Source organism: Dermacentor silvarum, chromosome 3, assembly GCF_013339745.2.
Source record: "Dermacentor silvarum isolate Dsil-2018 chromosome 3, BIME_Dsil_1.4, whole genome shotgun sequence".
NCBI lineage: Eukaryota > Metazoa > Arthropoda > Arachnida > Ixodida > Ixodidae > Dermacentor > Dermacentor silvarum.
Window position 1 is genome coordinate 225449019 of NC_051156.1, and position 22012 is coordinate 225471030.

Genomic DNA, 22012 nt, shown 5'->3' on the forward strand with positions numbered 1-22012 from the left:
TGCACTGCTGTAACAGTTTTTCAAATCAGAGCACATCATTTCACTTGTTCAAGGGAGAGAGCAAGGCTGTTTCAATAGCATCAGGAGAGGTTAGCCTAGCCCACTGCTTGGCCTATTACATTAGATCACAAACATAAAGGACAAGCAGAAAAAACAATTGTGCAATACAAACACACAAATTAGAGGCAGCCTGAAAGGGTCGTTAAACCTTTTTGTACCGATGACAACTGCAGCTGTCAAGGAAAGTGGATAAAAATAGTTGACAACAATACTTGTCATAAGCAAAAATATCTCCCAATAAAGTGCCAATAAATATGAGGTGTGTTCAAAAAGAAACTGAACTTTTAAAATAGCACGCCAATCGGCAGAGGTAGCGCGCTGCGGTTACTGGGCACACTTAGTGGCAGGTTTAGACAACAACTGCCATTTGCCGCGTTTCGCTCTGACCGTTAGTTGGCGAGCTACAGTCGCTGAAGTGAGCCCATGCACAAGTTGTTCGTCGGATTAGTGCCAAAGTGACAATGAAATAGTTTGAAGAACAACGTGGTTGTGTGAAATTTTGCTACAGACTTGGCAAGACTTTCACAGAGACATTTCACAGTTTGTGCTGTGATTCATGGATATCGTCGTTTAACTGTTCGAGAAGTAGCTGACGAAGTGGGAATCGGCGTAGGACCATGGACATCAAATTTTGAGCGACAAACTTGAGATGCATCATGTCAGTAAATCGTGCCGCGCTTTTTGACTGACAATCAGAAACAGACCCATGTTGAAATCAGCCAAGAACTGCTTGCCACTGCCAATGACAATGAAAACTTTCTTAAGAACATCATAACAGGCGATAAGACGTGGGTTGTGGGCAGCTGAAACGCGGCCGCGTAGTGACGTCAGCGCCCCGCCCTCACCGCAAACCACCGCGTGCGGAGCACCACCGCGGGAACCGGTTGGGAGCGGGACAGGGAAAATGCGGGGAACGGCAGAACAGGTGAAGCCTGCGCAATGGCGCCGGCGCCCTCCCTCAATCCCCACAACTTCCTCCGGGTAATGATGCCGGTGAGCAGGATTGTTCCAGGCCGAACACCCTACTGCTACCACTGTGTCCAAGGGTGCTGGCGACTTTGCAGGAACTGGTACAAGTTCAAAGCTCTCTCAATAGCACCAGCAAGACAGCCATAAAAGGATATGAGAAAGTACTAAAGAAGTTCGAAACTTTATTGGGTATCAATGTTTCTATAGCCCTGTTTGGCCCATGCGAGGAATTAGCGAGGATGTTATTCAACACCCAGTTTACCGTGCTGCAGGAGCAAAAGAAGCAGCAGAAGCTCTTTGTGACCGCTTGTCAAGGTTACGGTCCGACGCCTCATTTGACGTCCTACGGCAGCGGGCGAACTCAAGAGCAACAGAGTTAGGTCTAAAGGAACCACGTGTGCCCAGAGTTTCGCAACCACCCAGAAGGCTTCAATTCACATACAAGCCTGAGAAGCCTGCAGTGCTTGATGGCAAGTCGTCACAGAGAAACAAGTTTTTTGCCGCTATCAATCATATTACCAGCGAGATCCGACGGTGATTTAAACAGCCTGGCATTGGAGCAGCTGATTAGCCTCAAGCTCATTTTGACTGACGCTGCTGAAGGTCGAAACTTCGCGGCAAATGACCTAAATGAGCTTTTAGGAGCACACGCTGTAGATTTTGACATCAGCTGGCTTTCAGCGCAACTCGTGCTTCTCTCAACGCTCCTGCGTGACGAGGGTCTGGCCGCAAGTGAACGCATTTTCATTTTACAAATTCTGCAGGGGAAGTCTGCACATATGCGTTGATGGACCAGGTTGTCCGATACCTGCAACTTGAGTTTTCTGTGCCTGTGTCAGCTGCTTCAGGAGAGCTATCTTTCAGTGCTCTGAGGAGGTTGAAACACCTTCTCCTTCTCCACGTGCACAAGAAGAGAACTACAGAACTGCATTTGGATGCCGTTATGAAAGAGTTCGTGTCTAGAACGGCAGAACCTTCGGCCTCCTTTGACAACCTCTCCTGCCCAACGCCCTAGCTCTTGTCATGCAGGTCATGGAGCTCGTCAATATGCAATAATAGCTTTGTACCTAGTGCCTACTTTCTTGTCTACTTGTATCACATTTGTGTACTTGTGTCTGTTCACATTTGCTTCACTGCGGAAGCGAATGCAGAAATATTAAAAATTATTTTTCGCAGATTTCGAACCCGTTTTGCCATTTGCGCGGTCTGCACAGGTTTTCAGCCACTTCTGAAATTTCCAGCCATTTTTAAAGTGTATACCAATGCTGAATAAGCAAGGATGCAAATATGTAAAATTTAATATGGCTATAATAAATTTAAACATTAATAATTGATGTCAATTACACTATTAAAATAATAAAATGTAATGTAAATAAATAAGAATTGAGAAATATTGAGAAAAAATATTAAACACAGCATACAATGACAAAATACTTGCCCCTCCCACTCCCAAAAACGTTCCGGAGTCCCTGCCTGTAACTCTGCTTTATGGCATCATTTTCAAACATTCTTGTGGCTGCATGTTCTTTGTAGACTTCTACACAACTGCCACTATATAACAAATTTTCGACCTCGGGGTTGTTTAAGGGCCCTAACAAGGCAAGGCATTTGTTCAATAAGGCGAGGCATCTCTGGGAGACGCCATTGCCCTGCAATTAAGGGGGGTGATGGTGATGGCTCAGACAAACAGGTTTTTGTTGAACCTCAAGTTTTACTGTATAGAGCTAGCCAAGTTTACAGCAATGAACATAGCACCATGTACAATACATTTTGCATAGAAATTTGTAAATGGAGCCCTTGCTTAACTAAAGCCCCCCCCCCCCCCTCCCCCAAGTTTACTAACAGCCTGCACCATTCGCCTCTTAGATTGAGAAGGCACCAGTCTGAAATGGACCTGGTCTTGCTCACCTTATTGAGGTCGGGCTCCGAGCCAAAGCCAAGGCCATAAACAGTGTTGGCTCGGATGTCGGACCACTGGCCGAATTTCTGGGAGGTCTTGGTGAAGGTCATGTTGGGCGTTATGGTGGAGTTGATTACCGCCTTGGTGCCCTCAACACTGATGATGCGATACAGATTGCGACTTGAGTCATAGAAGAAGCTGACGCTCACTGCCTGGCTGCTGGCTGGTATCCAGGACCGCTTCGTCTTGGGGTCAATGTGGAACACGTGCGCTTTCGTGGAAAAGATGGGCTGCTCCCTGCAAGTGAGCCATTGGCATTACATATTTCGCCAGCTCACACTTCACTAACACACATATGATGCTTCCCACCTATGGCCATAACATGTAACAAATAAAGTCGCACATCTGTACAACCAACACTTCTACTAAGAAATTACCTGTATAACAATGGATTGATTATGCACTGGCTGAATTCCTATCTTTCACGTGTATTAATGTAAAATTCTGGGGTCCTACGTGCCAAAATCATTATTTGATTACGGGGCACGCCGTATTAAGACCCCGCATTAATGTCCACCACCTGGGGTTCATTAACGTGCGCCCAATGCATGGTACATGGGCATTTTGCATTTCACCCTTATCGAAATGCGGCTGCCACAGCTGGGATTCGATTCTGCGCCCCTCGGGGTTGGTAGCGTACACCATAGCCACAACGCCACCATGGTGGGTTTCATGTGTATTCAGAATGTCTCTACAACGAAAAGCACTACAAAAAATGCCTGTACAACGAAAAAATTTAGGCATCCCTGACGGCTAATTTGTTACTTTACAACGAACACCACATGCAGGTGCCACCACTGCCCGCCACAGACGACATTGAGCTGCGCTCTGCATCAGCACTAACGACAGCACTAGCAACATACTTGACGAGCGTGCAGACATCAGCATGTGTCACAGTCCTGCTGCAGTGCACTAGGAATCGTTCCACTCGTACGCTGCGTGTCGTAACAGAGCAGCCAGTGGGACGGCTGACGAGTACACCACAGTTGATGACGATGAGATTATGTAATTGTAAATGACGACCGACAACGCTTCAAAGCCATCTAGGACACAAAGAGCACCAAAGTCAAAGGACCAGGTGTTGAAGGTAGAGCAGTCGTGTTGCACATGAGACATGGAATGTCCAAAAAACAGTCTTATTAAGGATCACATGTAAATTACAGCCTAGTTTTTGTTCTTACACACTTTACAATCAAGAAATAGTACAGGTTACCAATCACAAATATTTAGGTGTTACACTTACTTCAAACTTATCCTGCTCTGTATTACTAACTGGTGCTCTTCTTCACAAATGGCCCTTAACACTAATAAATACTTATGACATTCACCCACAAAAAGACATATACTGCTTTTGATTACACACTAGATAATACCGTATTTATTCGAATATAAGGCGAGATTTCTTTCCCAGAATCTTTAGCCTCGAAGTCACTCCCCACCATATATGCGAACTTTGCCTTTAGGTGTGGCTCCACGGTAGCACGAATTTCGCCGTGTAGTGCGGCTTCACGGCAGCGCGACTTTCGCCTTATAATGTGGCTTTACGGCAGTGCACGCCGCAATGCCGTGAAGCCACGCTATAAGGCGATATTTTTTTTTTTTTTTCTTGGATCCTCTAACCGGCACCCTGCCTTATAATCGTGACCGCCTTAGAATCGAATAAATATGGTAACCCTGTTACACGCACCAACTCGAATCTGCTTCCTTGCAAACGTTTAAGAAAACCTAAAACAATTTCCGTTTTTAAACTATAAATAATCCCTTCTACCAGTGAACGTTACTGATGCACTTATATATGTATATTTCTTTGCTTTTTTACCTTGTAGTTTTACTTGCACAGGAGGTCCGCCAACAGTGATTAAACCTTGGGACCTCCTTCTGCATATGTACAACTACGTATCATTCTTAATGCATGTAATTAACTTGAATTGAACTTTTACAAGCACCCTGGCATTCTCCTTACACCTAATCTGTCATGGTACGCGCACATTTAAAATGTAACTGCTAAAGCCTCAGGTACCCTCAGGTATCTTAAACGTAATCTTCCTGGTGCTTCTGCCCTCACAAGACAACTTGCCTATCAGATATTTGTTAGGCATCAACTCGAATTTGCAGCCCCTAGCTGGTCACCTTATCAAGCTTACCTAATCGCGACCCCCAAGTCAGTTCAAAACCGTGCTGCCCACTTCATTGCCCGAGATTATCATCGCGACTGTAGCGAAACTAGCAATAAGTTGTCCTTGTCCCACTCATCTCTCGAATCACATAAAATCATAGTATCCAGCGGCGCACCGACGGGTGGGGGGTGGGGGTTCGGGGGTTGTAACCCCCCCCCCCCCACTGAGGCCGAGTTAACCCCCCCCCCCCCCCCTTGTTTAACCCGTCTTGCACCTTTGAGTATTGCAACTAAGATGTGAGACGCGCAATCGTCTGCACACTCGCAAACTTGCGCGAAAAGCGCATTTTTTGACAATTTCCCGTAAAGAAATTGAAAATAGTGCTGTTTATTAGATGGTATTGGCAAACTAAGGCAAACTGTCCTCTCTCCCCCCCCTCCCCCTGGCAGAGATCCTGGGTGTGCTACTGATAGCATCGCTTTGCCTGTTTCACAAAATAATCCACAGCATGCACTCATCCAGCCTGCCGCTCACTCACCCACCTCGCACATCTCAGCGTCTGCATAATCACCACGGTTTCCAACATATCTTTGGCCGAACCATTTCATTCAATTCATCGGCTTTGCCACGTGCAATTCAGCATTGGAATGACCTACCAGAGGACATAGTTGACATTTACAAACCTGCATCCTTCAGAGCACGTTTAAGTGTATTATTTCCTTAATGCGTCACCATCACAGAGTAAGATAAACAGGAGCACCAACTCTGCCGCCGCGCAACGCATTCGCTTGAGACAAACCGTGTAACGCTAAATTATACATCGCGTAGCGCCATCTGTCGAGGCACGTGCAAAACACTGAACAGCTTGCTTCCATGTGCGCATGCGCTGAGTGGCGAAGACCGTCGGCGGCGGCGGCGCAGAACTGGCAGCGCGGCACCCGTAGAGCATGTCGCCTGATACAAACGTGGACCCTCGGCCGTCTCAATTTGACAGCAATCAAACACAAAAAAATGTACGCGCACAAATAATAAAAGCGCAAATAAACACGCGGTAGCGCTTTTATGTACGCATACGAAACAGTTTTAGATGTCTTTAGAGGAAACAGACGATAAATGATGCTGTACAAAAAGACAACAGAAGTACTTGTTTTTTACTCCTCTACATCTGCGCGGAAGCGAAGGTGCGAATTTTTCGTCTTCCTCGCTTTGTTTACCATGTCTGCAGTATGTTTATTCATGCCTGACGGAACAAGGTATCTTGATACTTGTGCGTGAAGAGACTGAGCAACAGGACAGTGTTTTGTTCCCGGCTGTAAATCTGGTTATGGCAAAGGACGTGATAAGTTTTCGGTCTTCGCTTCGCCATCTGATCTTCAACTACTGCACCAGTGGCGTCAAAAAATTCGTGAAATAAGCGAGCGCTTAAAGCAATGGACAAACTATGCGCACGACACTTCGAGAAGCAACTTATTTTTGATAGTTACTTCAGTAAAGACAAAGGCGATGTCCTACTAGATGTAAAGAAAGTGCCTCCACTTCGAAGCGGAGCCGTTCCTGCAATTTGTTTAGGGAAGCCTGGCGTAGCTCAATGATGCTGAATGCCAGGAGGAACCAGAAGACGCCAATGCGGAAGGACGAGAGGAGCTCAATTTAAATTTGTCTACAACTACACACAGTGCAGGTGCCTTTCCTTGTCCAGAGACATGCCGTAATGTAGAGAGAGAGAAAGAAAGGAAAAGAAAGACAAGGAGGTTAGCCAGTGTAAATACCGGCTGACTACCTTGTAAATTCTCAGCCTTGCCTTCGAGATGATTCCCCCAGTTATGCAGACACATAATCAGAAGAGCTTCCCTTCTGAAATAATGAGCAGGAAACACTGGCAGGAATTCCCAATTATTATGTTTAATGAGAATGTGGCGATTCTGCTCGCAAGAGAACCGGGCGACACGAAAAGCACCGCGAGAAACAAAGAAGCAAGCGAAGCATCTTAGCACTTGATGCATGCTCAGATAAAGAAGAGTGATAAACGTCAGCTTTTGCATAAAAACTTCTTTTCGCTGTCGTCTGTCATTGCTTGAGACCACCCAAACTGCCATTATATCGCCTTACCATTTGCTATAGTTTTTCTTTCTGTCTTAGTTTCCGTAATTTGTTTATTTTCTGTTTCTGTGCCTTGTAAAGTTCCATGTAGGCCACCTGACAAACGCCGTGCATTCGCCTGTATAAAATAAATAAAATGATACATGACTTGTTTCTCCTGCTAACATCACTCTGTGAACCGCAAGAACCGCAAGACAGGCGTCAGGGCGTGCGCGGAGCAGGCGACAAAACGGATAGGCAAGCAGGCGCCGCGAGAGAGCCCCCGCGCCTTTGCTCCTTTGGTTTGTTGGACCCGCCTCTCCGCTGCAGAGTTTTTCTTCATTCGTAGCGCCATCGGGCGAACACGCTGTGAAGCAGGAACCGACGTTTCAGAATGTGTCCCTTCCAGACGAGCGAAGTCGGCGCTCCTGTCTTATCTTACTCCGTGGTCACCATTAAACGCACTGTATCTAAGTTATCTCTGGCGTAGTTGTATATACTCCTTTTATTTTCTTCGTTGTAGTGTTATTTATACTTATGTTAGTGACTTGTTAGTGACTTACCCGCTAGCACTGCGTAATTTCTTTTTATTCCTTTTTTGTTGTTTTCCTCGTATTTCTCCCCTCACGTAATACTCCTTCAGGAGCCTGTGAGGTAACTAAATAAATAAAAATAAAAGGACATATGTGGGATTGAAGAATCATGGAACGGTTGTCCAGGTATTATTAGGCTCACGCACTCATTACATGATGACAACCTGAACACCTGAGCCAAGTATTGCCTCTCTACATAGAGCGAGAAATCTACAGTTGCACTGTTTAGAAAATAATCGGCATGGAGGGGAGAGAAAGCAGTTGCAATAAAAGTGATGGCCGTGAAGAAAACCGAGTGTGCTGAGAGTGGCTTTGAAAATCTTTATAACTAATCATAGATTGGCCTCACTATTAAAGGATGTCGTCTCACAAATCTCATGCAGCAAAAATTTTTTAGAATCCAGTTAAGCGGAGTTATCACACCGATACCCAGCTTTCTCACTCTTTTCGTCTCCGCTAGCACGCTCGAAGCTACATAAAGGAGAAGCCAAGAGAGGAAAGCCCCAGCTGAAAGTTGAGTGTTACGGAGGCTAAAGGGCTTGCCGCAGCATCCCCTGGCGCCTGCGGTAAACTAGACTATGTAGCACGCTGCTGCCCTCTCGGACACCATGCACAGCGCATGTAGCTATGCACAGTGGGAAAATGAAATGATTTTCCAGTCTTGTTGAGATCACAGACATATATATGTTTTTCATTTATTTAACTCAAAATTAGCAATCATATATTATTGAGAATGCTCTTACGATCACGAAATCAGCCAACAGCAATAGTGGACCTAGCTGCTTTCGATGACGCTGCATGACGACATTGCAGAAGCGAGAGCAAGCAATTTTTCGCTGTGAATTGTAGATTGTGAATTCCCTGCTGCATGCAGTGCAGTAATACTTGGCTCACATGTTCACAGCAGCCTCAACGACAAATTGGCAACATTTTCTTACTATGTTAGAAAAGTGTTTCAGGGTCCCTTTAACTATCCACAGCCAGAGTAGACGTTATAAACGAGCCAGAAGGAGAGACTTCTCCCTGCACGCACAATATCACCAAAAAAAATCCATGTTTTTCAGTGTGATAGCAATTATAAAAGCAGGGAGGAAACTAGAAAAAACAAATGACTTAAGTTAAATTGAGATCTATTCGTCAACAATATGCCACTTCCCTTCTGGCTCAATACAACAAACATTTCTCTGCAATATTTGACAGTAATCTCATCTGGAATTTACACATGCAGAAAGTAAATTTAAAAAATATCTAATTCTACACAACTGAGAAACACATTTGTGAGTTTATCAATCCTTTGTCCCCAGCCACATCAGTTATGCCATCACTATTTCTCCTTCAGAGATGAAATAAAGATTTGATTTGATATTTATTCTGTGGCTTACTACGCAACATTAAAACTGATTCGAGTTATGCATGACAAGGCTCTGCCCGATCAACCGCTTTCTTATGCACGTAAGACGCTGTATGATCAGTTGCTATGAAACGTACAACTTATCAGAATACTGAACAGTGCATACAAGCATTGATAATTTAAGATACTAAAAATCATGGTAAGCTATCAGACCATAACACTTTAATACTGCAATGCCTGACACATGATAGCATTACTGATCCTTCATCTATAAGGCTCACATATCTTAATCAGGTGTATTCTTGTTTACTTACAGTGCCACAAAGCCATGAAATTTGCTCTTGCAAAGCATTACCAACCCAGAAAGGAACATTTGGTTCATCAAATGTTGCATGAACATATGTCACCACAACATCTTTTTCTTTATTTTACTATAAATAGTTCATTCCCGTCAATTTGCTTTGAAATTGTGTATTTCATGGATAACATTTACTGATTATGTATGCAGAGTATTCAAGTTACCTACACTTATCAGGCCATGTTTTAATAATGTGCCCATTCTTTAACTGTGAAGCTGTGAGCCTGGCATAGATCATTTATAAGACTACATACTATGGACATGCTTTAAATTGTCAGACATGTAATTATTCTGTGAAGGGTAAGAAGTATTTATGTTATTTTCAGTAATGCCAATCTCTTCATCGAGACTACAGCAAGTGGGCCTATCATACAATGTGAATATGCAATTTGATACAGCTCATATCAGTCCACCACATTTTCAGGCATGGAGTGGTGCCTGACACCGGCAAGAAAAAAAAATATATCGCCGAGAGCTAGTGGGGCTATACTAATTCAGGTGCAACCAAACTAGGAAGGCCCACTAAGCTTCATCAAAGTCACTCCCTCACCAGAACAGGAATTGGCCTCCCTGGTGCAGTATTCGGCCACTACCTCCCTCATGACTCCGACAATTAACCCATGGCCCTCAGTTCCCAGTGGCTGCGGAGCACCTGACCAAGGCGGCGGTCAGACCTGCTACGCGGCAGAGGGTGCTAAGAATCTCTGGGTCCGGACAGGCCGCCAATGGAAACTGAACCTGGCAACGTTCAACACGCGCACCCTCTCGAGTGAGGCTAGCTTAGCAGGACTATTTGAAGAATTATCAGGCATTTCCTGGGATATTATTGGCCTTAGTGAGGTTAGAAGAACTGGTGAGGCTTACACAGTGCTGACTAACGGCCACGTCCTCTGTTACAGAGGTCTTCCAGATAAGAAAGAATCAGGGGTAGGATTTCTAGTGCATAACAAAATAGCGGGCAACATTGATGAATTCTACAGCATTAATGAGAGGGTAGCAGTCGTCGTAATAAAGCTGAATAGGAGGTACAAAATGAAGGTAGTATAAGCCTATGCCCCAACCTCTAGTCACGATGATGAAGAAATAGAACAGTTTTATGAAGATGTTGAACTAGCAATGAGAAAGGTGCAAACTCAGTATACTTTAGTCATGGGCGACTTCAATGCAAAAGTGGGGAAAAAGCAGGTTGGTGAGCAAGCAATTGGCAACTACGGCATCGATTCTAGGAATGCAAGAGGAGCGATAGTAGAATTCGCGGAAAGGAATAGGCTCCGCATAATGAATACCTTCTTCAGGAAGCGCAGCAACAGGAAGTGGACCTGGAAAAGCCCTAATGGAGAAACAAGGAATGAAAAAGATTTCATACTCTCTGCCGATCCAAGCATAGTGCAGGATGTAGAAGTATTAGGTAAGGTTAAGTGCAGTGACCATAGGTTAGTGAGGTCTAGGATTTCTCTCAATTTGAAGAGAGAAAGAGTGAAATTAGTCAAGAGGAAACAGGCCAACCTAGAGGCAGTAAGGGTAAAAGCAGACCAATTCAGGCTGGTGCCTGCAAACAAATATGCAGCTTTAGAAAAGGAAGATAAAGACAACATAGAGGTAATGAATGAAACCGTAACTAGGTTGATCTCAGAAGCAGCAATTGAAGTGGGAGGTAGGGCACCAAGGCAACCAGTAGGTAAGCTCTCCCAAGAAACAAAGGACCTAATAAAGAAACGACAGAAGATGAAAATGTCCAACTCAAGAGATCAGATAGAATTCGCTGAACTGTCAAAACTAATCAACAAGAAAAAAGTAAGGGATATTCGAAATTATAACATGGGAAAGATTGAGGAAGCCGTAAAATATGGACGCAGCATTAAATAAGTAAGAAGAAAGCTTGGCATAGGACAAGGCAAAATGTGTGCACTGAAAGATAATCAGGGTAATATCATCAGAAATTTCGATGACATAGTAAAAGCAGCGGAAGAATTCTATACTGACCTGTACAGTGCCCAAAACAGCCAAGCTACTTTCATTCAAAATAGTGATGAACCGGATACAGAGGCTCCTTCTATAACTAGCGCTGAAGTTAGAAGGGCCTTGAAAGACATGACCAGGGGAAAAGCTGCTGGAGAAGATGGAATAACAGTAGATTTAATCAAATATGGAGGAGATATCATGCTTGAGAAGCTTGCGGCCCTTTATACGCAATGCCTCACAACTTCATGTGTACCAGAGAGCTGGAAGAACGGCAACATTATACTAATCTATAAGAAGGGAGACGTTAAAGAACTGAAGAATTATAGACCCATTAGCTTGCTTTCAGTATTGTATAAAATATTCACCAAGATAATTTCTAATAGAATCAGGGCAACACTTGACTTCAGCCAACCAAGAGAACAGGCTGGCTTCAGGAAGGGATATTCTACAATGGATCATATCCATGTCATAAATCAGGTAATAGAGAAATCTGCGGAGTACAATCAACCTCTCTACATGGCTTTCATAGATTATGAAAAGGCATTTGATTCAGTAGACATACCAGCAGTCATAGAGGCATTGCGTAATCAAGGAGTACAGGAGGCATACGTGAATATCTTAGCAAACATCTACAAGGATTCCACAGCTACCTTGGTTCTCCACAAGAAAAGTAGAAAGTTACCTATCAAGAAAGGGGTCAGGCAAGGAGACACAATCTCTCCAATGCTATTCACTGCATGCTTAGAAGTATTCAAGCTCTTAGACTGGGAAGGCTTAGGAGTGAGGATCAACGGCGAATATCTCAGCAACCTTCGGTTTGCAGATGACATTGTCCTATTCAGCAACAATGGAGACGAATTACAACAAATGATTGAGGACCTTAATCGAGAAAGTGTAAGAATTGGGTTGAATATGAATATGCAGAAGACAAAGATAATGTTCAATAGCCTGGCAAGGGAACAAGAATTCAGGATCGCCAGTCAGCCTCTAGAGTCTGTAATGGAGTATGTTTATCTAGGTCAATTACTCACGGGGGACCCTGATCACGAGAAATTTACAGAAGAATAAAATTGGGTTGGAGTGCATACGGCAGGCATTACCAAATCCTGACTGGGAGCTTACCACTGTCGTTGAAAAGAAAAGTGTACAATCATTGCATTCTACCGGTGCTAACATATGGGGCAGAAACTTGGAGTATAACAAAGAAGCTCCAAGTTTCTTTGTTATACTCCAACAAACAACAAACAAAGAAAGAGCGATGGAACGAAAAATCTTAGGAGTAACGTTAAGAGACAGGAAGAGAGCGATGTGGATTAGCGAACAAGCGAGGATAGCCGATGTTCTAGTTGACATTAAGCGGAAGAAATGGAGCTGGACAGGCCATGTAATGCGTAGGGTGGATAACCGGTGGACCATTAGGGTTACAGAATGGATACCAAGAGAAGGGAAGCGCAGTCGAGGTCGGCAGAAAACCAGATGGGATGATGAAGTTAGGAAATTTGCAGGCGCAAGTTGGAATACGCTAGCGCAAGACAGGGGTAATTGGAGATCGCAGGGAGAGGCCTTCGTCCTGCAGTGAACATAAAATATAGGCTGATGATGATGATGATGATGATATCTCTAACGATAACGTAGTACTGATTAACCCTTTCAGTGCCATGTTTTTGGAAGGTGACACCCCTCTAGCCTCTGTTTTTTTTTTTTTTTCTGATATTGTAAAATGAGCAAAAATGACACAGATGATGGCAAATACTATCTTGGTACGGTTCTCACATTCCTATCCGACGTGAGTGACACAGCGGGACAGAAATGCGAATATGTACGGGTACGTCAGCGACACTGAAAGGGTTAACCGTCCTCCTCATACTGATAATTCGTACACTAAAGGGGGGTGCTCTGTTTTCAATAACAGGCAAGTGAGCAAGGGGATCAAGCAGTATTGCAGGAAGCAACTACTGTTTGCATTAAACATAACAAAAGAAAAACTAGTCGCTTGTTTGCTACACAGTACCATGCAGTCACATACCGAGTTTCTTACAAAAGAGAAAAAGTGGTCTTGTGGACAGTTGATATGCACTAATGCCCAATACTCTCAAGAGGCACAAACAGGCATAAACACTGAGATAGTGTCCCTACATATTGTTGAGTTTATCAGATCTGTATTAAAGCTGCCTGCAAATGTAAATCTTGTTACAGTCTATTATCCATTATTTCTGCATTGTCAGGAATGTGAACATTGACTAAGTTATGAAGAAAAAAAAAAAACAGCTAAAATTTTGGCAACTAAGCTATTACTTCTTATGAACACTAGCAATTAAGAGGATAAACAACTTTATGGAACCCTGTTGTAAGAGCACCATTAAAATAAAATAAAATGTTGCAAAGATGTCCAAACAAAGTGGGGTTTCAATTGTGCAAGTGGCAGGCACTTACTGCGGCACAAGAGGCACTGATGAGGATGTCATAATAGAGAAGCTGCTCCCACCCAGGGCCCCAATTCAACACGAGTGGCCATGTGGCAGGATTTGGCCAGCCCTTATTCCCCCAAAAGAGCAGTCTTCTATCGATGCCCACATGACGACATATACATAGCTACTGAGCAATACAGTCAGCAAACTTACTCATCAGAACCTCATGAGGCTAATTAACATAACAGACCTTAACATAATTCTGTCGCCACCTGGTCACTAACATGACAATCACTGAGAACCACTCAGTGTGACCATATGACACCATTTAAGGAAACCAGGCTCCACCACAATATATATACAACTAGTCAAACAAGGCAGTTCTGCAATGTAAATGGTAACACAATTCAACAGCCTATACTCAACATTCATTCATACTGCTACATCCAATCTTAATTCTATTACTGTCCACTACCTTTTCAGCCCCTAATAAACTATGTGATACACAACGATAGTATACCGACTTATTTTGTAGTTAGTACAAATGCTTGTTCTAATGTCCAATGACAAGCACAGTCATAATGCTTGTTCCTCTTGTGCCCTATACTGAGGGTTGAAAGGGAAATGTTGGCACCCGCCCGACTGTAGCATGAAGCTACAAAGGAAACCCATACAGGCTTTTCAGAAAGAAAGCTATGCAGTCGAAGAATATTTTGCCTTAAGATTTTTCTTTGAATTTTTTCAACAAATTTTTCTTCAACTGCAAAGATTTCTTTCTGAGAAACCCGTGTGGGTTTCCTTTGTAACTTTGTGCTACAGTCGGGGGGATGTAATTTTTTTCCTTTCATGAAATTTCCTTCACCTTGTAGGCTTTTGCAGAACTGATTTGCCATATAGTGAATGTTATGCAAAGATTTGAGCTTTAAAGTGCTTCTCAAAAACGGTGATAACGATGAAATTTTTAGCAACATGCTATCCGCAGCAAGTGAGTGCAAGAAATTGTGTGGCAAGCCAACAGACTGTTCAATCAGCTAACACTTTCAAATTTGCTCATTGGTATATGACAGCGAGACAGACGAAACAAAAAACCACAGGACGAGCGCCGACTTCCAACTGAAACTTTAATGCCAAACCCATGCAATATGCGTACATATCAAAGTGTGTGCCGAAAGGACCGGTATAGAAAAAAAATATAAGCATACCAACACGTTTTTCAGTACTCAAGTTCTTTAGAATGCAAGGCAATCGAAGGCTGCGTGACGCATGCTTCCGATGGTTTGCCCATGCGAGCTGCTTCAACAATTTCCCATTGCGTCTGCCCCCTGTGACTATACAATATGGCGGTGCTTGCAAACATGGGGACGCATTCACAATCACGACAGTGGTGTGACAAGCGTGAGCTAGCTTGGCCATCCAAGGAATTGTAGTGCTCCCACAAGCGCACACTAATACAGCGCCCCTTCTGCGCAACATACACACGATTTCATGAAAGTGGAACTGAATGCACCACTAAAGTGCGGCATGAGACGCAACTGTTTACATGCCTCACCTCATGGCCAACTTTCCAAGCCCTCGACTTGATCAAGGTTTGCCGGTCAACTTTTGCACAAAGCGTACCCATCTTGTTGGGGGCAGAAATTAAGACCCGAACATCATAGCAAGAGGCCACCTTTTTTAGGCAGTGAGTCAATCCCTGGACGTAGGGAAGAATATCTATTATCCTACGCTCTTTTCGCTCAACAGGCTGCACTGCCCTCCTGTTACCATACTTAACGTGCCATGCTTCCCCTCCCCCTCCCCCCCCCCGCGGCAGAAGATAGCCTTTCTTCGGGAAAACCAGCCTCCCTCAGTTTCTCAGCCTGTGCACTGAGGCTGTCATCCAACACATGGGGACACAATTTTTTCATCAGAGTGGAAACATGACAATGCTATCGCATTTTTTACTAGCTTGGTGTGACCAAAAGTATAATTCAACAGTGGCTTCACTGACCACGGTGTATGCTTCTAACACACGCGGCTGGGGGAGAACATCAACGACAAGTCGAGGAACTGGATGCAGCCCTCACCCATGCACTCAGATGTAAACTTCAGGCTGAGGCTCTCCTTTTCAATGAACACTGTCATAATATTAGCCAATTGTGAATCCTGGCTCTTATTATCTATAAAATCTAAATAATCGTTCACAAAACTTTTGCATGCTACCTTTCAGTGCACGGTCAACATTACTAAGGTACATACATATCGCTTAAAATAGGGGCAACATGAGAGCGAATGCAGATTCCTGCCTTCTGTAAGCAGTAGGGAACCGAGATAGAAGGAAACAAGCTCAAGGAACGCCTCGACAGAGATAGTGTTTCCCGATCTGAAGGCAAGTTCATCATTATCATTAGTGATGCAATCGTTTAAAGCCGACATGAGGTGGCTGAGCGGAATAGAGTAGAATTTGCTCAATAATTACCGAGTTTAATGCACACAACACACTGTGCAACTGATGCAGGCAAATGCTCAAGGTGTGTCCATTTAGAGGGAGTGTTGAGACTAGTCTTGCTGAAATATCTAGTGACTCAACCCCACATGAACTCTTTGCAAATGCCTTAGCTTACACGGACACGCATTTGCTGTGCCAAATCTGCTAACACAACAACACAAGGTTAGGTTGAAGAAACGAGTTCTGACACACCGACCATAATTACAAACAGTGAAAATAGCAACAAATAGGTTGCAGTTGTGAAGCAATGTTGTGCAATCCGAACTGTTGCTGAACCTAGTGGATTTACAGCACCAACCTGGTATGTATAGTTACATAAGTTAAACGAAGTGAATTTGCATCCCCTTTTTTTGAGAAAGAGTGAAGTTTGGAACCCACTTTCTGATGGTGCAAAATGGGATGTACATACAAACGCGCTGATGCATAATTTTCTAAACCTATGATCAACAATCGCGAGCTTTATATTTGGTTAGATCCCTTCATTATCTTGTACAATATTTGCACAAATGAATAACATTTCATCGTCGCATACATGCTGATGGCACCGTCAAGCTAGCAGTCACAAGTTACCAGTACTTTGGAATTGAAAAAAAAGTTGACCAGACTGGATGACCGCTGTCTGGCTATACAGTTTGTCATAAATCCTGAGCCACTTCAACGTCGCGATGAAAAATTTAATTAAAAACCACGCAAACATGCATGCGGCAGTTTCGCAATATTAGTACTTAGAAGCGAGTACGTGCACGCAGATGCTGATACGAAGTAGACTCATTCCGGCTTCATCTAATTTGATGCGATTCCAGTAGCTGATACGTTTAGCCATAACACGCATGACTCGGCTGAAGTTTCACACATTTAGAGAAAACAATACCGTCATGCTTTCCATTAAACTTTTTCGTTTGGCTCGGCCGGCAAGTTGGAGGCGTGAAGGGGTTCTGCTTTAGGGGAGGTCCGCGGTGCGGCTCACTCACCCCATACTGGCACTGCTTGCAGTCATCGGAGAAGGCGTCAGAGGTGGCCGCCTAGCCGGCCCAGCGTAGCGTCAGCCAACCCTCTACGAGGGGCTGCGTGCGGCGCTGCAGCCCGAGCCGCCGCCATTGACAAGCGCATGCGCCCGCCGCCGCGGCGCGGCTCCTAGCTGCGGGTGCTGGCCGACCAGGCTCCAGCGCCAACGGGCCGTTCACATGCAGCACCTTGCGACGTCGTGGCCAGGGCTCCCCGAGGCACGACGCACTGGCCCTACCGATAAGCAGCCCAACCTAACACACGGATATCGGGGGCAGACACACGCTACTACGCGGCCGCGGATAGCCACGCTGGTGGCGCTGCGCTGCTGCGGCCCTGCTGCTGCTGCCGCTGCTGCGTTGCGGTCGCTGGGCGTGAGGGGAAGGCGGCGCCTGCGCGTAGGCTCGCAAGGTCTCATCAAGTCGAACAAGACTTCTGTGAATGCGACTGTGCGAGTGGCTTGCTTACAAATGCAGGCGGTGTGCCGTGCGCTATCACTGCACGAACATAAAAAGTGCGTCAAAGATGCGGCGCTCGCTCGCTAAAAAAGCTCTCGGATAAATTCACCGGCCAAACGTCTGTCGGAGGGCTACATGCTTAGTCTTTCGAATTTGCTCCGAATGCTGGAATTGCGCGGCGGCGCGCGGCTCAATGAGTTTACCGCTATTTCACGCGTGATTTCTGCGTAGATCGCATCAACGCGTTCAGCCTATGTATAACAAAACGTGCAGGCGAGATTTGAGTACTGTGTTCCGCTATAATGCTTTAACATGTAATGCGTATTTATGTTTATTCGATCGTTATTATACCTCACTACGTAATGTGGCCGGAGATGTACACGAAATTTTTGGCGCGATAAATATGGTACATCGTTCTCGTATTGGGACACTAAATGAAAATATTAACTTGGCCTAGATCGATAGTTAGAATATTCGCCTAGAAGTCTATCATCGTTTTCTGTGTGCCAATATATCAGTTTGTTGCGTAGAAAATTCCCACCGAAGGTGCCGCCGCTGCGCTCAATTTGAACCACCCGCGCCAAAGATTGAGTTGACGTCAACTCCACGTGACCTTCCCTTATGTACTTCTAATTTATTTGCACAAAAGCGAGTCTTCACTCCATGGCGTGTTAGGCATTGCAGAGAGGCAAAAACTGTTTATTTAGCTCTATATGCGAAGGGCCGCGAAGCGTACGTACTGCTTGGCGGCTGGAGGTGCTCTGCTTGCGTTATTAGGCGCAGATCTGCGATCACAGCCTCCGCGGTCGGAGCGGGTCCTTCCACCATGGATTGTCGCTTTTGTAAACAGAGAAAACGATGCCGCTCGATGCCCTCCATGCAGGACGCAGCAGCCGCTTTCTGTGAATCAGGACTGACGTCACATACGAAAGGTACGGTAGGTACCATAGCACAGAACACCCATACAGGTAGCGCCACTCCAATTTTCCATTTCCATTTCCTTGCATGCAAAAAGCTCTGTTTTAATGCGTCAGCATTAGAAGTGTGAAAGTGGAAAAAAATGTATGCGAAGTGTGAAAAGCTGATCACGTGGTAGGTGTGTGTGTAGTAAGGCGCTCCGGAAGTATATCCGATGTGTGGGGGCGACGTCCGGGGGCTGATGTCGCATCGTGTAGTTGACCTCTCTCTCTCTCTCTCTCTCTCTCTCTCTCTCTATATATATATATATATATATATATATATATATGATCGCCAGTCAGCCTCTAGAGTCTGTAAAGGAGTACGTCACAGGGGACCCTGATCATGAGAGAAATTTACAGAAGAATAAACTTGGGTTGGAGTGCATACGGCAGGCATTGCCAGATCCTGACTGGGAGCTTACCACTGTCGTTGAAAAGAAAAGTGTACAATCATTGCATTCTACCGGTGCTAACATATGGGGCAGAAACTTGGAGGTTAACAAAGAAGCTCGAAAGCAAGTTAAAGACCGCACAAAGAGCGATGGAACGAAAAATGTTAGGAGTAACGTTAAGAGACAGGAAGAGAGCGGTGTGGATCAGAGAACAAACTGGGATAGACGATATTCTAGTTGACATTAAGCAGAAGAAATGGAGCTGGGCAGGCCTTGTAATGCGTAGGATGGATAACCGGTGGACCATTAGAGTTACAGAATGGATACCAAGAGAAGGGAAGCGCAGTCGAGGACGGCAGAAAACCAGGTGGGATGATGAAGTTAGGAAATTTGCAGGCGCAAGTTGGAATACGCTAGCGCAAGACAGGGGTAATTGGAGATCGCAGGGAGAGGCCTTCGTCCTGCTGTGGACATAAATATAGGCTGATGATAATATATATATATATATATATATATATATATATATATATATATATATAAAATCAGGCCCCTCGATATATATATACATATATATGAACGAGAAGAAAGGGAAACGAGGGGCCTGATTTTTATTAATCATCAAGTTTTCATCCATGTTCATTAATTTATCATTTCTTTAATTCAATTAGTAAGTACAAGTAATTTCCCCCAAGTTGTCCTTGGTGTCACTGTTCGTTGGCTTCTTATGATATATATATATACACACACACACAGTTAACTCTTGTTAAGACGAACTCGGTTAAGCCGAATTCTCGCATATAACGAACAACATGGGAATGTTTGTTGAGTTTTCCCCATAGACTCAATGCAAAAAAAAAAAAATAAGCTTAGGACGAACCGCCTCAGACATTCTCTTCGGTTAAGACGAACATGTGGAGTGACAGCCATCGCTACCGATCCTCACTTTTTGAGCAGTGGCTGCGAGATATGGATCGCCTTTCTCCAAGAGAAAAGAGGCACCACTTGTTTCTCGCAGACAACTGTCACAGTCACGTCACCAGACTTGCAGCCATTCACGTGGAGTTGCCTGAATACAACGGCGAAGCTCCAGCCAATGGATCAGGGAGTGATCAACAGCCTGAAGATCGCCGATCACTCCTTCAGAGAATGTTGCATTGTATGGAGAGCAATAAACAATACACAGTGGATATCTGTCGTGCCTGACAGCTCGGCGCAGGATTACTGCGATGACAACGCGGATGAGGCAAGCTTGCTATCTACGCTGGGCAGTAAAGGTGTTTTTGTGGACATGAGCACCTACGTCAGTGTCGAGCAAGATGTGCCAATGTGCGGAGAGGATATGGTAAACACTCTCATTGAAGAGGTCCTTGAGCTGTTTTTAGAGCATAATTACGACGACGACAAGTACGGACGCTAGATCGGAGCCTGCACCGATGACCTGTGAGGCGGTAGATGCCTGCTTGAACTCCCTAGTTGACTTTTTCCAACAGCACGAAGGCACAGGATTTTTAAGGTCATTAGCTGAGATTATGTCGTTTGTGGCTGCTCGGCTATTTGCACAGAAGCAACAAACATCCATCACGCACCGGATGAAACCAAGCACTTGAAGACAGTTTTCTAGTATTAACTTCAGCTAAATAAATTCCTTTTGTCATTTTTCTTTCATTGTAAATGTACTTTATTTACAATTTAAAAGTAAGATATTTAGATGCACCTGGTAATGTTGTCAATTATTTTTTGGAGGGCTCTTCCGTTAATACAACCTTCTGTTAAGACGAACAAATTTTCACGGTCCCTTCGAGTTCCTCTACTGTATTTATCTACTTTTTATGAAAGAAGACTATTAATAAAACACAAAAAGCGTGATTTATTTAATGTGTTGTTAATTCTGGTGTCTGGCACTGTTTGTAAAATCCGCGGACTGTGGGTTAACTTACGTACGATATAAAGAAATTTCATACGTTCTTCAAATGATAACAAACTGTCACCTCATTCGGATGTTGAGGAGGCCAGAACTGAGCATGCAGGTGTGATGTTCGCAGGGTCTCGAGTTCTCCAAATATATGCCTACTCTTTCAGGAAAGCACATTTTAAGGAAATCAAACAATGTCGTGCACACCCCTGTTAAGCTTTTTCAACGACAACTGACGAAGCTCAGTGCAGAGAAATGAAGGCTGCAGTCTGATAGAATCTTCGTAGATTTATCAGTGAGAACATACATATATGGTGCATTTGCATTAATAAGGAAGTTTCACATAAATAACTCACAAGCTTCCAGGAAATTATGTTTAGTTTGTGGAAGGAAAAGGGCCCTTTAACTAGTCAAAGGAGTCGCTAGCCTCACGGGTGGTGGGACGGGAGAAGCAGGGGGGGGGGGGGGGGGGGCAGAACAGCTTCGAGTGTGGGGGCATGCTCTCAGTGGTTTAGAACCTGTGGGGGCGACTGCCCCCCCACCCCCACCCCCCGGTTCCGGAGCCCCTGTATATAGTGCAACTGCTGGTGGGCTTACAGAGGTCGTCTGCTCAAACCCCCGTTGCACGGTTGCACTTAACTCCTCAATGAAGCGGGACGCGTATCTGCGAAACAACACTTTGCAATGTGGTGAACATGGTTTAAATCATGGATCTGGAACCTTCAATAGGTGTGGTGTAATGCTAACACATTTCTCTCGCATTTAGTGCTAAATCATCACTGTATTATTTGTTACAAATGATTATTACACAAGTCAAATCTTTCAATCTAGCTCGTCTTAATATTTTCCTTTACTATCCCTTTAAAAGTGTGGAGTTCCAGTGGTCTGTGGCAGTTTTTGGTATAGAGTGTACTAGAATTTCTGGGCCACTCCAGTTCTAG

The 22012-nt window shown here is 44.4% G+C and overlaps 1 protein-coding gene and 1 long non-coding RNA gene across 2 annotated transcripts in view; one reads left to right on the forward strand and one right to left on the reverse strand.

Annotated features, from left to right (window-relative positions):
• The window catches only part of LOC119446807 (homer protein homolog 2), a 31787-nt gene extending 13917 nt beyond the window's left edge, over positions 1–17870 (reverse strand). The window contains exons 1-2 of the mRNA XM_037711369.2: positions 17317–17870; positions 2938–3226 (exon numbers count right to left, since the gene is read on the reverse strand). Of these exons, the coding sequence (XP_037567297.1) occupies positions 2938–3226; positions 17317–17342 (315 nt within the window). The 5' untranslated portion in view covers positions 17343–17870. The remainder of the gene's footprint in view (positions 1–2937; positions 3227–17316) is intronic.
• Positions 17871–18598: 728 nt separating this feature from the next.
• Positions 18599–20727, forward strand: LOC125944164 (uncharacterized). The gene is made up of 2 exons (XR_007466173.1): positions 18599–18740; positions 20175–20727. It is a non-coding gene; the product is annotated as an uncharacterized LOC125944164 (long non-coding RNA).
• The last annotated feature ends 1285 nt before the right edge of the window (positions 20728–22012 follow it).